Source organism: Heteronotia binoei, chromosome 3, assembly GCF_032191835.1.
Source record: "Heteronotia binoei isolate CCM8104 ecotype False Entrance Well chromosome 3, APGP_CSIRO_Hbin_v1, whole genome shotgun sequence".
Lineage (NCBI taxonomy): Eukaryota > Metazoa > Chordata > Lepidosauria > Squamata > Gekkonidae > Heteronotia > Heteronotia binoei.
In genome coordinates this window covers 22,466,144-22,488,263 of record NC_083225.1, presented here as the reverse complement: position 1 = coordinate 22,488,263, position 22,120 = coordinate 22,466,144, and the positions used below count along the sequence as shown (strand labels likewise).

The window sequence follows — 22,120 nt, the reverse complement described above, 5'->3', positions numbered from 1 at the left end:
TTCCTCACATTACCATAATGAGAAGCACCAGGAGGGTGGCTCAGTGGTAGAGCATCTGCTTGGGAGCAGAAGGTCCCAGGTTCAATCCCTGGCATCTCCAAAAAAGGGTCCAGGCAAATAGGTGTGAAAAACCTCAGCTTGAGACCCTGGAGAGCCGCTGCCAGTCTGAGAAGACAATACTGACTTTGATGGACCAAAGGTCTGATTCAGTATAAGGCAGCTTCATATGTTCATATGCTCACCAGCATCGAAGACACCAACCTGCCCCATTAAAGCCAGTCAGAATTTTACAATTAACCATCCGTTATCATCATTTGCCACCTGCTTCTTTATTTATGGAGAATGAAGAACTTTTAAAAATCTGTTCCAAATCTTACCTTCTGAGAGACCTGACCCTGTAAGCCCCATGCAGACCGGATTGGTCCTGCCTTTCTCCCCGAGGGGACCCAAAGCAACTGACCTCCTTTTCCTCTTCTCCGTTTTATCCTCACACTGACCCTATGAAGTGGGCTAGGCAGAGAGAGAGAGAGGGTTTCTCACCCAAGGGGTCACCCAGCCAGCTTCCTTGGCACAGGTGGAGATTCGAACCTGGGTCTCCCAGATCCTCTTGAATCACTGCACCATTTTACTTAAGCGGATGACGGGTTCCTACTGACTGGTTCCAGGAACTACTATTCCGCCAGATCAGGCGACTGGCTCCCTATCTCTCGCCCCCTGGCCTGGCCACAGTGACCCATGCAATGGTCACTTCCATGCTGGACTTCTGTAACTCTGCAGGGCTGATCCAGAACGCAGCAGTGCATGTTCTTGCAGGAACACCATTAAGAGCATGTGTGACGAAGTCTGCAAACTATTGGGCCGAGGTTTGTCAGCAGACTTGCCAACTGATAGTACAAACAGGACCAAAAAGGTAGGCTGTCACCCGGTTGGGTAAATTCCTTAGCACGGAGGTCCCAGTCAAGCCTCTGCCTAATAAGAACACTCTAGGAAAACCAAGCCACACCACAGCAGCAAGGGGTTCCCCAAGTCAGTTTTTTTAAGAATTGGTAGTAGGCACTTCCAAAGGCTAGCGGGTAAGCTTTGGCGAGGATTTGTTGCGACCTTGAAAGCAACACAACCAAAGAATAAACTTAAAGAAAGTTTATTTTACAAGTTAGGCATAAAGAAAGCATTGGTTTAGTGAGCCACCAAAAACAAAAACGTTGTGCAATGTAGCTTGCTAGATATTACCATACAGAAGTATTATTATTATTATTATTAATAATATTAATGTCCAGAGGGAATCCAAGGGTTTCACCGAATGGAATCACGCCAGGAGGCTGCTCAGCCTAACATACTCAGGAAAGAGTCCTCACTCCGGAAGGTAGGACCTTGACCACACGCATAGGCTCTAGTCTAGGCAAAGTGATGTGCCAATAGGGTTATTTTTATGCCCCCCAGACCCTCGTGATGTAATCAATGAAAGCTGTTTTGCTCTCTGTTTTAAACAATTTTATTGATAACATACGGTTACAACGTTTAATTATGTCTTTACTATCTCTAACCCATATGATATTTTCAATCCCCCCTCCCTCGATTACTAGACTTCCGCCGAGGTTTTCTACTTAAGTTCAATTATAAAGGTACCCCTAACCAATCAAAGTTCAATGTCCTTCATTTCTCACATTCATATTAAAAAATTGTCCAATGTCTTTTTACGTTCCACTCTTGCTCTATATGTCCTCTAAATTTCTTCCACTCCTTTTTAAACACGTCCAAATCATAGTCTCTTAAAGTTCTTGTTAGTTTGTCCATCACGATAAAACTTTCACGATCCAGTCCCATTTCTCTGGTATTTTTTCTTGCTTCCACAACTGCAAAGCTGTTCCGCTCTCTCAGCAACAATTAAGTCCACCTGGGGTGTGTGTGTGTGTGTGACTCAGCAGTAAACAATCAGCACATCAATTAACGGGGATGGCCTTGCAGGCGTTTCTTATCACTACCCATTGACCAGAGTTGAAGCAGACTTGACCAGAGTTGAAGCAGACTTGACCAGAGTTGAAGCAGACTTGACCAGAGTTGAAGCAGACTTGACATATATTCTTTTACTCTGAATAACTCTGCAAAAACCCACAAATTAAAAAATTCTTTTAAGGGCGCAGGCCAAATCTAGACCTTTGTTCACCTAAAAACTATTTGGTGCATGGCTGCTGCATTACAGCACGTATACGTCTGACGCTTTGCCAGCTGCACTGGCTTCCAGTTGAATACTGCACTGGCTTCCAGTTGAAATTCAAAGTTTTGGTTTTGACCATCAAAGACCTATGCAGTCTGGGACCAACTTACCTTCAGGACCACCTTTCCCGCTATGTCTCCTGAAGAGAATCAAAGGATCGAGATCTGCTGGTGGTCCCCGGCCCTAAAGATGTCTGCCTTGCCTCAACCACAGCCAGGGCCTTCTCAGCTCAGGCCCCGCCTGACGGAACACTCTCCCTGCTGAGATCTGGGCCCTGCGGGACTTTCTGCAGTTCCGCACGGCCTGTAAAATGGAGGAGTTCTGCCAGGGCTGTGGCTGAGGTGGCGGAGACATAGTTCCATTGGCCTCCCCTGCATGGTTTGGCATTGCCTGTTGTGTTCTATCTGTATTGTCTTTCATCTGCCCATCCCCCTGCACCAGTGGCTGTCCACGTGCACACAGATGGGGAGCGTCCACAGGAACAGATGGAGATGGAGTGACTAAACAGGGCCATTGATTGCTGTCGCTGTTATTTATTGATGTGGTTTTATTGCACTTTAAGGACTGTAAAGTTTTAGATTGTGGATTATGCACTTTCTGCTGTTGTGACCCACCCTGAGCCTGCTTGTAGTCAAATAAATGAGATGACATGGCCAGGGGAGAGAGGCCTTTGGGGCACTTGCCCTTTGACAAAGGGGACTGCCTGGCCTGTAGAAGGGGCCCCTGGGACAGGAGCGGGGACTCTCGGGGTCTGTGAAAAAATGTAAAAAAAAAAGGTTTACAAGATTATGCATGGGATGGAGAAAGTAGAGAAAGAAGTACTTTTCTCCCTTTCTCATAATACAAGAACTCGTGGGCATTCCATAACATTGCTGAGCAGTCAGGTTAAAATGGATAAAAGGACTGCCCCCAGCAGTCCTTCTTCACCCAAAGGGTGATTAACACGTGGAATTCACTGCCACAGGAGGTGGTTGCGGCTACAAGCACAGCCAGCTTCAAGAGGGAATTGGATAAACATACGGAGCAGAGGTCCATCAGTGGCTATTAGCCACAGCATATTGTTGGAACTCTCTGTCAGGGGCAAGGATGCTCTGTATTCTTGGTGCTTGGGTGGGGGAACAGTGGGAGGGCTTTTTGCCTCACTGGTGGACCTCCTGATGGCACTTGGTTTTCTTGGCCACTGTGTGACACAGAGTGTTGGGCTGGATGGGCCATTGGCCTGATCCAACATGGCTCCTCTTATGTGACACAGAGTGTTGGGCTGGATGGGCCATTGGCCTGATCCAACAGGGCTTCTCTTATGTGCTTATGTAAACCCAAAGGGGTTGTCAGAGTGGGAGAACCACTGGGTTAGTTGACCTCTTACAGAAGCAGCAATTCGTGTCCACATTCTGTTGGAAGCTTGCAAACTTCATAGGCCCTCTTTCCTCAAGCCCTCTTTCCTGGGAGTAAGCCTCACGGAATAGGTGTGAGTAAGATTCTGAGTGCCTGACCTGGGTGGCCAAACTTAGCCTCCTCTTGCCCCATCTGGGAAACTGAGCAGGAAGGCCACAGTCGCCACCCAGCCGGGCAGCAGCAAGCCTGGAAACTCTGTGGGGTTTCTGTGAGTCATCTGCCGCTTGGCAGTCCTTCCCATCACCACCACCGCCAAGATCGTAGTTGACTTGCTTAGGATTGTTCTCTGAGGGTTTTGTCCTGGGATCTGATTTCCTGAGCCCTCCGGGATGACAGCGGTGCTAAGTTAGGGGGGCGTACTTTCCATTTCTGCCATGCTGTATGTGCATCTATTATCAGACCCCTCAATATATTTCTGTTTCCCCTTCTCTGGTGAAGTTTTAGAAAGCCTCCTTATAACTGCTTTGCAAACGTTCCACTGTGAAGCAGCTTTCTAAGTGAAAGGAGAAACAAAGTGGCCAATCAGAGTGCTAGGAGCGGCCTGTCTGTCGCTCTGAGCTTTCCATTCTGATGGAGATTTAACTCTTCCCCTCCCGCCCCCCCCCCCAACTCAGATAGGGCAGCAATTGGAAGCCCATCTGAAGGGATGTCTCATGGCAGCTGCCAAGTCTGCCCCCAGCAGCCGCTCTCCTTAGAGGAACGGAGCTGTCTAGCAGGGAGAGGAGTTGTCAGATTTCCAGGTGCCACCTGGAGGTTAGCAAACCCCAATGCCTCTCTCTGTCTTCCCCCCTCCACGGGGCATGGGCAGCCCCCTCACCCGCTCCCACTGGCTCCCTTCCCCGCCACATCAGCCCCACAAAAATGACCCCTGGCGGGGAACTCCTCCCCCCCCTCCCTGCAGGAATCTATTCCCACCTGAGGGTCCCCCTGAGCATGTGCAGAGCACTCCCCCCCCCCCCCCGTGGCTGCCCTGCCGGTGAGACTCTCCCATGACGACAGCGGCTCCAGAAGCCCTCGGCTGATGGTCTGCAGGGCGGACACAGGCAGAGATGTCCCCCGCCTGGGGAGTGGCTGGAGGACTCCCCGATTCCTTCCTTCCCAGGCTTTTCCCGAGACCCTTCCCTACTTGGAGGGGGGGCTTCACAAATTGCCCCCCCTCCAATGAATCTATCTGCCAGGCTCTCCTGGCACTTTCCACAAACTCTGCTGCGCCTAAAGAGCTGCACACCCAGCAGCTTCCGTGGTTCCGCTTTCAGAGAGCGGCAGGGCATGTGCGGGGAGGGGGTGCCTTCCTGTCCGGTGCTGGTGCCCCAGGCGGTCACCTACTCGTCTTACTGGGACGCACTGGGCAGGGCTGCCCATGTTGACCTAAGTGAAAACAAAATGCTCCTGCTTTCCTGAGAACTGAATAAGCGAAACTGAAGACTGGCTGTTGAATTGGTGATGCTAAATCTCATCCCCTGCTGGGATTCAGCGCTTCAGTTGGAGAAAATGGAGATGCTCCTCCCTGCAGCAACAGCGGAGAAGAGAAGTGAATGTTCGGAGCATGGAAACCGAGTCCCTTCCCTCAAAGGAGAGCCCAGCCATTAGGCAGCGAAGAGCCTCATTTCTTCGCTTTGAAGTCTACGTTTTGCAGGGCCAACAAAACCTTCGATGGTTTTGTTTGCAGGAAGATGACAATTGTAGATTTTAGCCACGTCGAATCATAGAAACAACACATTCATTTAATACTTTCCTACTAGGACCGACCAAAATAACACAAGCCAAGGAGCCAGAATTCAGGTTTCCTATAAAAATCTTCATCCGCTTGGATACTCAGTACAAAACTGAACAGGCAGTGGTATTGGGGCAGAAGGGGCGTGGAGGAAGGTTTCCGGGTGTGAGGATGAAATCCCCAGTCTGTCATTTGTGACATTTTAGAGTAGTAGAAGTGGGGGACCGCAAGAAACTCACGGGAGTAGCTAACTGCTACTGCCTGTTCACATCATTGCTTCCCCACATCATTGCTTCCTCCCTTCTCCCCCTCTTTCTTGCTCTTGCTACCTGTTTACTGACTCTCCTCCATGCCCCAAACTTCCTTTTTCTTTCTGCTCCCCAAACCATCACTCCCTCGTTCTTTTTTTGTCTCCTTACCTCACCATTCTTTCCCTCTCTTTCTACCCCACACCCTAAACTCTTCCTCTGTCTTTCTGTCCCCTCACTTTCACTTTTTGCTCCCTCCCACTCAGAGATTAGGGTTGTCAGCTCCCCGGTTAGGGAATTCCTGGAGTTTTTTTTGGGGGGGGGAAGGTGGAGCCTTGGGAGGGAGGGGGAGGTTTGGGGAGGGAAGCAGCCTCAGCAGGGTATGAAGCGGCCATAGACTCCATCCTTCAAAGCAGCCATTTTCTCCAGAGGAACTCATCTCTATCATGAGGGGATTAGTTGCAAATATGGAGGCTGCCAATACTAGTTCCTAGAGAAAACGGCTCCTTTGGAGGATAGAGTCTATATCATTATACCTGTTGGAAGTCCTTCCTGCCCTTAAGTCCCACCCTTCCCAGGTTCTGTCCCTCAAAGCTCCAATAATTTCCCAGCCTAGAGTTGGCAATCCCATCTCCTTCTCATCCAACCATCAGCCTTCCTTTATCATGACTCTCTGTCTTCAGTTTTCCATCTCCCCCTACTCCCTGCAGCCTCTACCTAGGAGAACTACAATCTTTCTCCACAGTGGGCAGAGCTTACGTTATTCTGTCTTCCTTTTTATCTGCACAGCAACCCTATGAGGTAGGTTAGGCTGAAAGTCTGTGACCGGTCTGAAATCATCCAGTCAGCTTCCACAACAAGATGGAGATCTGAACCTGGTTTCACAGGCCCTGCTCTGAAGCTTTAAGTATGAAACCTGAATGAAATAGCACCTATTATGTTTATGGTTTTATTGTTTTATAATGTTTTATGTCTTTACACTGCCACCGGCCTGTGAGCCGCCCTGAGCCTGCTCCAGTGAGGAGGGCGAGATATAAATCCAATAAAAATAAAAATAAATAAATAAGTACTACCCCACACTGGCTTCCATAGGGGGGCTGCTGCTGAACAGTAGCAAGCAGCCAGACCTCGTTGAGTCCTGTAAGTTGGGTGGGACCAACTCAACCAGAGGGTGTTGCCAGGTGGAGGGCTGCTAACCTCCAACCCCTGGAATTACAAGTGAGTGCCCAGCAACAGACATCTGTCCCCTTGGAGAAAATGGCTGCTTTGGAGAGCGGACTCCATGGCCTTCTACCCTGCTGAGGCCTCTCCCCTCCTCAAATCCTGCATCCTCAGACGTCACTACTAAATCTCTGGAGCTGCCAACGAGTCCCCCAGAATATGCCTGGAAAGGGCCCTGTCCCCACAGAAATGGAAGCCTGGCACGCTGTGGTTGCCTAGTAACAGCCACTGAGGGAATCTGTTTTTTAAAGCTGCAGGCACTTCTTTTATCGTTTTTGGGTTTTTTGAAACTTGCCAGTGTATTTTATTAGATTTCATATTTTCCTGCAAACCCTTTTCACGTTTGTAGAAAGATCTATCTTGCCTGTTCACAGGTCTAGTCGCTGGTGTTATAAAGTGCTATTTTTTCTGATGAACTGCTCCCGTTTAAATTCTTAGAGTAGGTAAGAGCTATTTTTGGCTTCTTCGCTCTGGTAGTCTTTGATGCATCTAGAAACCTGTTCTCTGCCCGGCACTACCGAATCCGAGTGTGTGTGTGTGTGCGTGTGTGTACAACCTGATTAGTTTTTCACTGCAAGACTTACTCCATGAACTGCAGACTAGAGGATTGTTCCATCGTGCCCTGAAACGCCTAGTTCTCTTTCCCTTCCTCTGCTTTTTAATTTCATTTTGTGTTTTGTGCTGAATCCCCTGCCTGATGGAGAGTTGCGGAGAGCTCAGGAGCTCGAATGCAGCTTCTTCAGTATTTGGGATGGTCCTAATTTTAAAAGGATCCCGAGGAAGAGCTTGCCTTGTATTGAAAAGTGCATTTTAAGCAGTTCTGATTTATGTTCTCATGTAAGTCTGTGGAGTCTGTTCTTCATTTTTTTTTGAAAACTCCCTGCTGCGCATAAGTGTATTCTTGGAAACAAAAATAACAGGGTTTATGTGATTCTATAAGACAACCCTTGTGCTTCCTAAGAAGGGAAATTACAAGTCCCAGAATGTTGTTTTTGTCAGATTAATAACTCATGCCCCCCCCCCCCTTGAAGTCAATGAAGTCATAACACATGAAGAGACCAGTAGTTCTTGGAGACCTGCCAGTTTCCTGGGGTGGTGTATTGCAGGAGTGGAGGCTTGCAAGAAATATACTTTCTGACTAGAAACAGTACTCAGTGTTTGATTAATGCTTTAAGAAGATTCACATTATCTCTGAAAACCCTAGCTTTCTCGAGAGCCCAAGTTTCACCAAGTGGCTTTCATGTTACTGAAACAATAGTGGGAACCTGGGAAAACAGAAAGAGGACCGGAACGCCTTTGGCTACTGAAGAGACTAGTCCTGTTTAGGAACAGCGCCACTGTGGGAAGAGCCTCTGCCTGTCGTAGTCAGGGATGGCAGAGGACACGGTGCCCGCAGAAGGCTGAAGAAGGCTGAGCTGCGGAACTGCTTCCATTCTGCCCCTTCTGGAACAACAGCCTTTACTGAGACCAGACCCAGCCCACTTACTCTTCAGGTCTGGGGAAGTCCCCTTCTCTTGCCTGGGTGTCTTCTGGTAGCCCTTTGCTCCTTCTGCCTCCTCAGGGCTCCACAGCTGCTTTAGTTCATGAGGGCACGGGTTGGAGGGTGTGAGGGAGGCTCTTTGATGGCCTTGGGGGGAGGTGGTCTCCCAGCCTTTTTGCTTCTCTCCTCATCAAGATGAAGGCAGTGGAAGTGCTGTGCTTTGGCTAGATGCGGGTAAATGCACGAGGCATAACCCCAGGTTTAGTCGGTCTGTCTCTCTCTCTCTCTCTCTCGCACAGATATATTATTTGATAAAGCAATGATCTGCTTTTGATTAGACTTCTGAAAAACATGTGTGCCAAAGCTACGGGCAAGAAATGTCTCAGCACGCAATATGTGTTCGTTTTCTTCTAGTGTGCAAATTTAAGGCCCATAAAAGATGTGCCGTTAGGGCAGTGAACAACTGCAAATGGACAACGCTGACTTCTATCGGAAAAGATATTATTGAAGACGAAGACGGTGTAAGTATTTCTCAGAAATGCTGGTGGCACAGGGTCCATTTCATTTCCAGTTGTTGAACAATTGCCAGCACTCCCTTGTCCAGCAACTTGGCCAGTGGCAGCCGGCTTTGGCAGGAATGTGTTTTATACACTTAGGGGTTACTTTTATATTTCACTGCTCTTCCCTCTTGGGATTCAAGGCAGTGAAGAGAGGACTGCCAAGGCATCCCTCTTTGCCCCAACACTTTCCCAACTCTGATTCAGTGGCCCTCAGAACCAGTTGAAGAAGCTGGTAGCCAGACAGAGGAGGAGGAGGAGAGACTCAAAACTGTCTCTTACAGACATGTGCCGACAAGTTCCCGTGACCACTGGGAGCGTGGAATGACTCCTCAGAGTTGATTCGAGAGCCTTCTTTCTTCCTGTGTGCAGCTGGTAGAGTTTAGGAAGTGATCCTTTGCTCCCTTAGGTGTTGATGCAGAAGGTCAAGTTACATACTTACCTGGTCAAAGACTGCCAGATATCTTTAGGGCCAGGGGTCACCAGCAGGTTGCCATCCAAAGAGCGTAGCACTCCCGCGGGGACATACCGGAGGAGACGATCTCGCAGATCCTTCCATCCCTGACTGCTCAAGGCCTTAAAGCTCAACACCGGAACCTTGAACTTGACTCAGGGCTCCCCTGTACCCCTTTCCCTGCAGGTAACCATGCCTCACCAGTGGCTAGAAGGAAATCTGCCGGTCAGTGCCAGATGTGCAGTCTGTGACAAGACCTGTGGCAGCGTGCTGCGGCTGCAAGATTGGAAATGTCTTTGGTGCAAAACTATGGTACGTTCCGATTGGTTGTTGTATGCCTAAGCCTGCTTTGCTCCTCCCTCCCTCCCCTCTCTCTCTTGTAATGGAAAAGTAAGTTTTGCACCTTCATTTGGAAAGCTTTGTTTTTGACAAAAGGTGTGAATTGACTAATGAGCCAATGATTAATTAACTGGCTTTCAGCACTTTAATCGGATATTTAGGCAAGTTACTAAATTACTAGAAATTCGGTATTGTAAAACTACCACTCATTGTTCAAAAGGGACAGTCTTTAGTATTTTCTTTCTCGTTGCCTACTAGAATAATATAATGGAATCAAAAGCCTACAAAAATGAACTATTTTCTTAACTCCCGGACACCTTTGTTAGTAAACGTTTAACTTCCTCAGTAGATTCTTTGATTGATTCCCAGCTGAACCAAGACAAACATTTGACCTTGAACAATGGGTCTTCTTGGATCACCTCCTGCTTTTTAACTATTTTTTGCCACAGTCATTGCTTAAAGTTCCTTCTAACGCCCCCGTTTCCTTCTCAAATATAATTGCATTTTTATTTGTAATTTTTTTATTGCTTTTTGTCTCAGGAACAGCATCCGTTGATGAATTTCTTAACATGGTTATACAAAAATGAACAATTTTTTTCCCATTCATCAGAAGAATGTTAGTTAGGAAATGTAACACCGTCCACTGACCTTTCCTTGGGGCTTTCCAGCTGTGTGGCTTCCCTTGTCTTCTGTGCCCTCTCACACACGGGTCTGGAGGCTGTGAGTGTCCCAGTGCTCACCATGGGGTGCCAGGGCTTCCTGCGAGCAGAGGGCAGAGTGTCTGTGCCCACACTGTGAAGGGCCAGCTGCCTTCTTGCTCAGTTCTCAGAGCGGCTGCTTCTGCTGTGGTCCAAACCAGTGAGCTCCTGGCACTTTTCTACCTGTTGGTCTATGTCAGGGTTTAAAAAAATTATTTTATATTGCTTTTCCAGTGGTTAATTGTAGGTGGGAATGGAGTGTGTTTTCTTGCTCAAAAGGTACAACTTGACCTCAGCAACACCCCTTCATACCTCCTTGCTCATTGGCCTAAGGCAAGAGGAAAGAAAAGGAAAGGTCCCCTGTGCAAGCACCAGTTGTTTCCGACTCTGGGGTGACGTTGCTTTCACAACGTTTTCACGGCAGACTTTTTACAGGGTGGTTTGCCATGGCCTTCCCCAGTCATCTACGCTTCCCCCCCAGCAAGCTGGGGACTCATTTGACCGACCTCGAAAGGATGGAGGGCTGAGTCAACCTTGGGCCGGCTACCTGAACCAGCTTTCGTTGGGATAGAACTCAGGTCGTGAGCAGAGAGTTCAGATCACAGTACTGCAGTACTGCTGCTTTACCACTCTGCGCCACAGGGTCACATCTAAGGCAAGAACGGGGCCTAAAATCCTGGGGACTGGGAGCAGATCCCCTGTTCTTCATGGGACTTGAGCAAAGCACAGAATAGTTTCTTTCAGAGGTTGGCAGTGCATGGAGCCCTTCACTCATCCTTGGCAAGGTGGACAACAGACAATGTTATTCATTTCCTTTCTTTTTCGCCTACCAGGTCTCGGATCTGCAGGCTGTGGGGAGGGGGCATAGCCTTGCCAACCCTTTGCAAGTCACACTTTAAAAAAAAAAGAAAAGAAATGTCTCTGGTGCTGAATCTGCAGTACTTTTGTCTAGCTGAGGTAGCTCACAAGTCCGAGCCATCAGTACGTAGGTCAAGTTTTCCATCTATGGGATCGCCCTACCATACTGGAAAATGCAGAAGTGGAAGGGTTTTGGCAGCAGATCTCCACCCTCCAGTGGATGTATTCAGGAGGAAGCAAATGAGGCCACCTGTGTGTCTTCCTTCTCCTTTCCTCTACAGCTCAGAGTAATACACAAATATAGGCCAGTCATACCAATTGTGTCTTGAGGCACCAAGATGCCGACTGGGTCCTGGTTTGCCAAATCCCTCAAACGAACGAAGCCATCTTGCAGCCCTTCCTTGTGGCTCTTGGTCTCTTGTCTGAGCACAAGAAGATTATTATTTGTCAGGGTGTTCTGACAGATCCCGGGAGGCGGGGGTGGGGGGGTGGATTAATATGAGCTTCTGCAACTCCTCAGGGAGTTATCTTAATACTTACGGGAGAATATCCTATTTGGATTCTGTCCAAACAAATGTAATGCAAACGCTTCCCCCGTTTTGACAACATTTATCTTACATGCTATCCTTCTGTTGTGCGTTAGAAGTTTGATGGAAGGGTCCGTGTGCTCTTCTTTGTGTGCAGGTGGTTGTAATTCCTCCTTTTAAAACTAAGGGTACTCAGCCTGCTCTCACCAGTGGTGCAGCAGCTCTTGAACCTCTGGGGTGGCAGCAACATCTGCTTCACATCCGTGAGCAGACTGTATATGCTTCACTCCCTGTCTCTGTTGTGCATGTGATCAGGCAAGAGATAGGCTGCTTTAGCTGAGAATAACGGATAGGTGAGAGGAGGAGAACAAAGCCTTTTCAGCCCAGGAGCTGTCCAGGGTGCTGCTAGCATTTGGAATACGACTGCAGAGCAGCAGAGCTGTCCAGACAAGTTTGCTGGAATGGAAGCAAGAGCTGATCTCTGGGCAGTGCTTCGTGGTCAGTGCCCAGGCTCAGCTGAGCATTCGTATCATGGAACTGGCTGGGAGGTTCTAATCCTGCAGAGGCTTTGTGCTCAGTGTAGAGAGCCAGTTTGGTGTAGTGGTTAAGTGTGTAGACTCTTACTTGGGGGAACCAGGTTTGATTCCCCACTCCTCCACTTGCAGCTGCTGGAATGGCCTCGGGTCAGCCATAGCTCTCTTATCTGGGAGAACCGGGTTGGATTCCCCACTCCTCCACTTGCACCTGCTAGCATGGCCTCGGGTCAGCCATAGGTCTCTTATCTGGAAGAACCGGGTTCGATTCCCCACTCCTCCACTTGCACCTGCTAGCATGGCCTTGGGTCAGCCATAGCTCTCTTATCTTGGAGAGCTGGGTTGGATTCCCCACTCCTCCACTTGCACCTGCTAGCATGGCCTTGGGTCAGCCATAGCTCTTATCTGGGAGAGCTGGGTTTGATTCCCCGCTTCTCCACTTGCACCTTCTGGAATGGCCTTGGGTCAGCCATAGCCCTCACAGAGGTTGTCCTTGAAAGGGCAGCTGCTGTGGGAGCCCTCTCAGCCCCACCTACCTCACAGGGTGTCTGTTATTGGGGAATGATTTAAAGGAGATTGTGAGCTGCTCTGAGATTCGGAGTGGAGGGCGGGATATAAATCTGCAGTTTTCTTCTTCCTCTCTTGTGTAGAACTATTCAACGGCATTACTCAAGCTGTGAAATGGGCATTCCATCACCTTGTCTAGGCTCCACCATAGGTTCACTGTAATCTCTATGGGATGCAGAGGCAAACTTTCTAGTTGAAGGTCTCTTGATTTTCTAATTCTGATGGTTCATGGAACTGGGAGTTTCTTGGGAGTGCCTTCTAGGCGTCCCTCCATCATACTGACTCCTTCCAGTCCTCAGGTGTGGCATGGGATGCAAGAGCCCCCTCCCTCTTCTCTGGGGAGGGCACCTCCACTTCCATGCCTGGCCACAGGCAAGTCATTAAGACGCTGAAGAATAAGATGGCCGTATAGCCTCCCCTCCCCTCAGAGAGTCCCTCATTATGAACTCTTTATGCAACACCTATGCATAACAGAGAGTTGTTTTTCCCTGGGCCCCACACTGAGGTGCGCGAAATATCCCTTTGTTGTAGAGATCTGAAGAACGGACATGAAGCCATTGCAAGGACTTTCCTTGGCTTTTGGGAGCCGATGCGCTTTGCTATGAAGCTGTAATAGAGGCTTAATCATCTCTTTACTCAGCAGGCTCACTTTAAATTTTTACAAACTTCAATTTTTTTTTGGCGAAACTTTGCACTACTATCATGATATTTTAATTAGATGTTGTACAGGATAATAAAAAGAAAAAAACAAAGGCAGACCCACACACACAAAAGAAACAACTACAGTTGTAAAAGGAGGAATTAATATCTGACTTTCTCTGCTACCAGAATCCATACATTTACTCGTTATGACCTTAGTTCAGAATTAGACCAGCTTTATTTCAGTTGGATCTGGTCACTGACCGTAATAATAAACTGTCCAACTTTGCACTACAGCTGTGTGCATCAGGCCAGATGTCCTCTTCAGAGCAGCAGATTTGCCTCTTACTGGTAACATCAGTTTTCTGATTACACACCAACGGAACACGGCAGACACTGCAGACGAACTGAGGTTGTTCAGTCACTTAACAGGCAGGCTTGTGGGTTCTTTATTCCTAGCGATTGTTAAGGAAGGGAACAGAAAGGCATGAACCTTGCTCATTGAGGCATGCAGTTCTCATCAAGGAATCTCTTGCTGGAGCTCTAGAACATTCCCAGGGAGAGCTGTACACAGATACAAAACTGATATCTGGCGGTCATCAGTCATGGTTAAGCGACCTGGGACATCTTGTTCTTGTGGGGTGTTGCAGTCCTGGGCAGATAGAAGAAGAAGATATTGGATTTATATCCCGCCCTCCACTCCGAAGAGTCTCAGAGCGGCTCACAATCTCCTTTCCCTTCCTCCCCCAAAACAGACACCCTGTGAGGTAGATGAAGATATTGGATTTATATCCCACCCTCCACTCCAAAGAGTCTCAGAGAGGCTCACAATCTCCTTTCCCTTCCCCCCCCCACAACAGACACCCTGTGAGGTAGATGAAGATATTGGATTTATATCCCGCCCTCCACTCCAAAGAGTCTCAGAGCGGCTCACAATCTCCTTTCCCTTCCTCCCCCACAACAGACACCCTGTGAGGTAGATGAAGATATTGGATTTATATCCCGCCCTCCACTCCGAAGAGTCTCAGAGCGGCTCACAATCTCCTTTCCCTTCCTCCCCCACAACAGACACCCTGTGAGGTAGATGAAGATATTGGATTTATACCCCGCCCTCCACTCCGAAGAGTCTCAGAGCGGCTCACAATCTCCTTTCCCTTCCTCCCCCACAACAGACACCCTGTGAGGTAGATGAAGATATTGGATTTATACCCCGCCCTCCACTCCGAAGAGTCTCAGAGCGGCTCACAATCTCCTTTCCCTTCCTCCCCGCACAACAGACACCCTGTGAGGTAGATGAAGATATTGGATTTATATCCTGTCCTCCACTCCGAAGAGTCTCAGAGCGGCTCACAATCTCCTTTCCCTTCCTCCCCCACAACAGACACCCTGTGAGGTAGATGAAGATATTGGATTTATACCCCGCCCTCCACTCCGAAGAGTCTCAGAGCGGCTCACAATCTCCTTTCCCTTCCTCCCCGCACAACAGACACCCTGTGAGGTAGATGAAGATATTGGATTTTTATCCCGCCCTCCACTTCAAAGAGTCTCAGAGTGGCTCACAATCTCCTTTGCCTTCCTCCCCCACAACAGACACCCTGTGAGGTAGATGAAGATATTGGATTTATATCCTGCCCTCCACTCCAAAGAGTCTCAGAGCGGCTCACAATCTCCTTTACCTTCTTCCCCCACAACAGACACCCTGTGAGGTGGGTGGGGCTGAGAGGGCTCTCACAGCAGCTGCCCTTTCAAGGACAACCTCTGCCAGAGCTATGGCTGACCCAAGGCCATTCCACAGCAGGTGCAAGTGGAGGAGTGAGAGAATCAAACCCAGTTCTCCCAGATAAGAGTTCTCACACTTAACAACGACACCAAACTGGCTCTCCAAGAGCCGAGAAGTCTCTCTTGCCTGTGGGCTGCCATGTCTTTGTTGGGTGGGGCAGATGTCACGTGGACTTTCAGGGGCTTTGTTGTTATCCTTGGAAAATACTTTATTGTATCACAGTATCTAGGCTTCTAACTTTTGCCATGCAGATTGTGTATTGGGGGATACATTAATAATCCACGGTTAAATCATTTCTAGGTGCACACAGCTTGCCGAGACTTGTATCCTCGCAAGTGTCCGCTTGGCCAATGTAAAGTCTCCATCATTCCTCCTACAGCGCTGAACACCATAGACTCTGATGGTACGTAGGACCTTGGAGACATTTCTCATTGTGATATGGCTGTGATGATGTGTTCTACAAGACAGAAACTGAACAGGTGTAAGGGCAGTTTGATTCAGTCACCTTAATCTCTCCGGTTCACACTGCATTGTAATGCCTGGCTGCTACAGTGGCCCCCTTGGACCAAACGGGGTGACGAGGATCCCCTCACAGCCTTCCAGGCATCCATTAGCCTTTGTGAGGAGCCCTGGCAAATCCTGAGTTCTTTGTCGGTGGTTTTTTAATCATGGATTTACCTCCCTGTCCGGCGCCACAATGAGCTTTTCGTTGTTTCTCAAGCTGCTCCTAAATAATAATCCACCTAAATTGTTTTTTGCAGTTGCTTAAAAAAAACTCTATAGGGTTTACCCAATATGCGGCCTTGGAAAAGATGGGGGGGTGAGAGAGAAACACCAGCTGTTACAGTAATCTGCTAACTCTCGGCAACGTCAAACAGATGAGGGAAGTGAGTAAAGGTGGCCTAGGACAGCAGGCAGGCTCCGCTGAGGCCCAGAGGAAGGCAGAGAGTGGCAAGCCCCCTCGGTTGGTCTCTTACCTCAGAAACACATAAATCAGCATTTCCACCACCACCACGGCTGCCACCAGGCACACCTGACTAGCTCCCCCCCCCCAGTCAAGAATTGCTTTCTTGGCCAAGTAAAGCATGCGGAGCTCTGTGGAGGGAAGGGGGGGTTGCCTCCGCCTGGTGAGTAACATGGGCTTCCTTTCTTCACAGGGTTCTGGAAAGCCACGTGCCCCCCGTCCTGTGCCAGCCCTCTCTTGGTGTTTGTCAATTCAAAGAGTGGAGACAATCAGGGAGTCAAATTCCTCAGACGCTTCAAGCAGTCCCTCAACCCTGCTCAGGTCTTTGATTTAATGAACGGGGGACCTCATTTAGGGTAAATGCACTTGGCTTTCCCTGAGCTGGGGTTTCTTTGAATGGGTTCAGTTGGGATTATTGCCGCATTAGCACTATTAAGTAATACTTTGGGAATCTGATGTATTTTTTTAACGGGGGGGCAGGGGTGGGTCTGTCCTTTGCTCTTAGCTTCCTATTCCCTTTTCTCTTCATTTTGCCCTTTACTTTCTTGCTTAATTCTCAGTTCTTCCTTTTTCTTTATCACCTGAGAAATGCATTTTGTGGTCTGAACCTAAATCAGTGGAAAGAAGTCATGACAGAGAACAGTATTGTTTCCTCGCTGCACCTGTGATTTTGTACAGGAATTGTCTCTGCTTTCCTTTGCTTCTGAAAGTCTCACGTTTTCAATCAGTGTTGGGCCATGAATTATGGGAATAAATAACTAAACTCCATAAAACCATGTAATAATACCACCAACAGATAATGGTTGTACTTCAAGGGGAGAAGTTCTTTGTATGGATGTGGTCTTCAAGAAACTTCATCATTTATCAGAACTTTGGGGAATGAAAACATGAATTTATCTGTGGATTTCAACTCAGAAAATGCATTCTCTTTTCAGTTTACGGTTATTTCAGAAGTTTGACAATTTTCGAATCCTTGTATGTGGAGGAGATGGAAGTGTTGGTTGGGTGTTATCTGAAATTGATAAACTCAATTTACACAAACAGGTAAATATGAGCTGCTGCTTCTAAGAGCCAGTTTGGTGTAGTGGTTAGGTGTGCAGACTCTTGCCTGGGAGAACCGGGTTTGATTCCCCACTCCTCCACTCACAGCTGCTGGAATGGCCTTGGGTCAGCCACAAGTTCTCTCAGAGCTGTTCCTCTTAAGAGCAGTTTCTGTCAGAGATTTCTCAGCCCTATCTATCTCACAGGGTGTCTGTTTTGGGGGAGGGGAAGGGAAAGGAGATGCCAAACTGCTCTGAGATTCCTTAGGGTAGTGAAGGGTGGGGTATAATTCTTCTTCTTCTTGTGGAAGGGCAGGGAGCTCTGAATTATAATGAGTTACTGCCTTTTAAACCCCCACCCTTCAGCAGCAGAATTTCTCCTTCCCTTGTAGTGTCATTTGGGCGTGTTGCCTCTTGGCACAGGGAATGACCTTGCCCGTGTCCTTGGCTGGGGGGGGTCATGCGATGATGAAACGCAACTTCCTCAGATTCTGGAGAAGTTGGAACGAGCAAGCACGAAAATGCTTGACAGGTAAGCAAGCCTGGATTTCTTCCTTCATTTCTTTATTCGCACGGGCTTAATTACACTTGGAATTTTGAGTAAAGAAGCGCTTCATAATTTTTTACATAACACACACACAAAAAATGATTTGGTAGTATAGGTTTTGACATTTGGAAATATTAAAAGGTATGTAGTATGTGCTTTTTCTTTCAGGTGGAGCATAATGTCATATGAACTGAAATTAATATCAAAACACTCTATTCTTCCCATTACACCAGAAGAGGAGACTGAAGAATGTCAGGTAAAATGCTTGGTTTTTTAAACAGGAATTCATAAATTTAGGAAACTTATTAACAGAAATAAAAGGGAGAATAAGTGAAAGGTACACTTTTAATTGTATGTACACATCAAAATAGCAAATTAAACACATTTTAGTTCATACATCAAAAGCAACCATATGCAAATCAGTCAACTTCACATCAATGTTTCTGGAAAAAAAAATTCGCACCATTGCATTGAATGAGATACACTTATATAACTTGTTTTGACAAATCCAAATCCATGTCTCACTAAAAATTATTAAATTCCATTTTCTTTCCTGAGCTTTATCCTATCTTCGCTCTGATAAAGACAGGAAATCTATCTTTTTGTTGTTCTGTAATGCTGTGTTCTACATATAATTCTGTATTCCACATACAGAATTGTTCCTGCGACCAGTAAAATCATCATAAATGCTCTCTGATGCAGTTCTTAGGGAGACTGGATTCAGCTCCTTTCTAAGATTATGAGTTGTTATTCCGTAATTAATAACACTATTCCAGAACTTGCCTATTTCAGGGCATTTCTAGTACACATGTTCCAAAAAGCCTCTTTTTATGGTGGATTTCCAACAACTAAATTTATTGATTTCATAAATTCTATTAAATTCCTTAGGAGTCAGACCCCATCTATAGATAGTCCTCAGCTGGACTTCGTATGAAGAGAGAAGCTGTAACTTTTCTCTCTTTTTCAAAAATTAAACAACAGATTTATTGAAGATTATCAAAATGTTACAATAAATGAAAACAGCATATAATAATAGGGCATACAAAACTGAAGCAATGCGAGGAAACTTTTCTCTTTTTGAGACCCCTTATATGCAACACTGCAATGGCACTTCTCAATAGTTTCCTGAGATGACGTGTGTTCTGCTACCTCCTCGTCTTCCTTAGGGTTTCTTACTTATCTTCGCTGCCACCAAAGGCAGGTCTCCCCTTAGATTTCTCAGTTGAACCCAAAGAACAGGGTGCCTTGGTTGAATCGGGCAGAATGACACGGGCACGGGGGTGGCATTGAGGAAAAAGGCGATTCTTTACTCTAAATAAAACAGGGTTTTCTCGTAAACACAAGAAGAGAAGTTTAACAGCAAGTTTGAGAAGTTTAACAGCATGGTTCCGCTAAAGGTGATATTCCAGCTTATTTTCTCACTTGCCATGTAGACTAATGACTTCCACAAAGTTTTAGTCCTCAATTTGCCACAATGGGGAGAGGTCCCAATTCTGAGAATTAATGCTGAACTTTTAAACAGCTGCAGCTCCCAGTAATACTGGCCTGTCCTAATTAAACCCTGTTCAGGATAATACCAAGTGTAAAGTGAAAGGAGTGCGTGTTTTCACCTTTTCTATGTATCCTTGCTTAGCCTGGGATGTCTGTATGCCCTGTGTACTCTTTTTAGTTTGTTTATTGAACGGCCTTATATTTTAAATGCTCTAAGCATACCGTGCTTATTGGGTCTTATTGGCTATCTAAAGAGTGGTTGTGGGGAGGCACAGTGGGTCACCCCCTGAGCATGAAAGCACAGAATGGTGAAAATGCTGCAAGTCTTCTGTGCTGGCTTTTAGGAGCAAAGTTGGAACTAGGCAGAGCCTTAAATCAGCAGTATTGGATGTAGAAATTCATTCAGTCCTGGGTGTGCAAAGAGACACTCTTCTTTAGGGTTTGTAGAATCTTTCGGGCTCAAGTGCCGTGTTCTACTGGAGAAAGTTTTCCTTCCAGACGTTTCGTTCTCAGCTGCGGAGAACATCCTCAGTGGCGTTGCAGCCGGAGCAGGCGCTCTGACCTTCTTGGCTGCTGTGCATTGAGTGCTCTCCGCAGTCGATGTTCTCCGCAGCTGAGAACGAAACGTCTGGAAGGAAAACTTTCTCCAGTAGAACACGGCACTTGAGCCCGAAAGATTCTACAAACCCTAATGATGATGCCAGCCGTGAAAACCTGAAATCTTTGATAGACACTCTTCTGTTTCCTGAGGGTGTCAGTTCAGGGGTCGTTTTGTAGAAAAACAGGTGTTGGAGCTCATCCAGGGATTGTTATGCAGCGGCACCTACTATTCAATGGACAAGGTGGGGAGGAGGAGAGAGAACCATCAGAAAGGTTCAGGAGCTGTGCTCCTGTGAGCTCCTGCTGAATTCAAGGCCTGCAGTTACTAACTTTTGGGGGTTTGGCACCCCTCCCCCCGGGAGTAATGCAAAGGTGTATCGATGGCAAGTGAGACGTCGGACAGCCATGGGGCTTTCCAGCCTCTCGGGAGCCCCGAGGAACCTGGCTGGTGAGTCTGCCCCTTTGCCAGTGCTTGTGTTTCGTTTCCAGATGTCTGCCTATGAGGATTCCATCGCTGCTCACCTTGCGAAGATGCTGGATTCCGATCAGCACTCCGTTGTCATATCATCTGCCAAGTAAGCGGAACGATTTTAATTCCTAAGTATGGCATGTAAGGAAAAAAATATGCAGCATCTACTATAGAATGTATGCAAGAATGAACATTTTACTTGTCTCTTCATCGCCCCTTGTTGTAAGTAACATCCAGAACAGCCTTTCGTTTGCAAAGGGTAATTCCACACTGGCTGGGTTTTTTGTCCATCCTAGAAGGTGGCTAGGACTAGACTAGGATAAAATAGTGCCCTTCTGCTTCCAGATTCCCCTGGGTGAAGACAGCGAGGTGGCTTCTTTCTTTCCTTCCTCTGGCTTCAAGGGTTTTGGCCTTGAGCACTTGTGGGCCCACCAGGAAGAGTTCATGGCCACGAGCGCAGATCTTGTCATGCTGTTTTCTGAGATGGGAGAGGGGCAGCGGTGTCTGTCATCTTTAGGCATGACATACTCCTATGTGCTTTTTCAGAATCCCAGCAAAGGGTTGGGTCGGCATTGGCTGCAGCTCCACGCGGGACAGAGATGCAATTGGGGGAGGAGGAGGGGTCCGTCACCTCCCCCTACAAGACAACCGAGAAAAGAGGCCTGTTGGAAGGGCCCTCTATATAGCAGCAGTGAAATATAAATGCATGATAATTGTGCTCTTGAGGGGTTTTCATCCGCCTGGCTAAATTATGTTATGTCTTATGCGGTGTATGCAGAATTAATGCTTCAGCTGCATCCATTCCCTTTCTGTTTGCTTTGGCGCTCCTGTCTCGCTCACGAAAGGATATTGTGTGAAACCGTAAAAGGATTTGTTGCAAAAATAGGGAAGACGTGTGAACGACCAATGGAGAACACCGAAGCTGATGCTCTGGCTGTGAAAGTAAGCCCTGCGATTTCAGTCCCTCCCTGCTCCACTCTGCCCGCCCCCCCATTTCTCTCATCTGTCGTTATGCTGAGATATTCCAGGAGATTCCTAGTAGCTCTTACAGCTTCCATTGACTTTAAAAAAGAGGGATTAAATCTGAGTCCTTCCTCCTTCTGCAACTGAAGCCTCAGAGGTAGCTGCTGCCTCCTTGCCTAGGCCTCCTGCCAGGGAGGGGAGAGAAGGAGAGTGCAAATTCCCACCCCCCCCCCCCAGGGCCCTGCAGAGTTTCCCCAGGAAAGGCGAGTCCCCACAATCCACCCAGTTGCCTAAGTTGGTTGGTGTGTTTCATTACATTTCTATACTGCCCTCCCTGCAATGGGTTTTTACTGCTCATTGGTGTGATTGTTGCGTACATCATTGTGCACAGGACTTTATAGGATGTCAGGTGACTTCCCATTTAAAATCTGACATTAGGGAAACAGCTGAGGAGGATCGGGAACTGGGTCAATTTCCGTGAGGAGAGGGGTTGTGCCAACCAATCCGTGGAAAGGGTAGATTCTGAGGAGGGGCTGGAAAGAAGGGAGCGACTGAGTGATGCAGGGGCTCTCTGTAAATGGAGGAAGGGATCCTTGTCTGGAGTTGTGCCCTCCGTACTCCGTGGACAGGTACATGCACATGCAAAGGTCTCCACTGTCCTGAGGAGGCGCTGGCTGCACCCCTCCTCTCCCCCCGCCCCGCTATGCCCTGCCTGTTCTGTGGATGGACCATCTTCTAGAGCTCACCCACCTTGCTTATTAAAAGCACAGGTGACGATACGTTAGAAAACCATGGGCTGCTCCCCTCTGTCTCTCGCTCCC

General features: G+C 47.6%; 1 protein-coding gene across 1 annotated transcript in view; it reads left to right on the top strand.

Annotated features, from left to right (window-relative positions):
• DGKH (diacylglycerol kinase eta) overlaps positions 1-22,120 on the top strand; it is a 121,943-nt gene that overhangs the window by 53,815 nt on the left and 46,008 nt on the right. Inside the window, exons 6-14 of the mRNA XM_060233578.1 lie at positions 8,688-8,794; positions 9,471-9,596; positions 15,526-15,628; positions 16,383-16,545; positions 17,125-17,233; positions 17,622-17,761; positions 17,945-18,032; positions 20,357-20,442; positions 21,182-21,278. Of these exons, the coding sequence (XP_060089561.1) occupies positions 8,688-8,794; positions 9,471-9,596; positions 15,526-15,628; positions 16,383-16,545; positions 17,125-17,233; positions 17,622-17,761; positions 17,945-18,032; positions 20,357-20,442; positions 21,182-21,278 (1,019 nt within the window). The remainder of the gene's footprint in view (positions 1-8,687; positions 8,795-9,470; positions 9,597-15,525; positions 15,629-16,382; positions 16,546-17,124; positions 17,234-17,621; positions 17,762-17,944; positions 18,033-20,356; positions 20,443-21,181; positions 21,279-22,120) is intronic.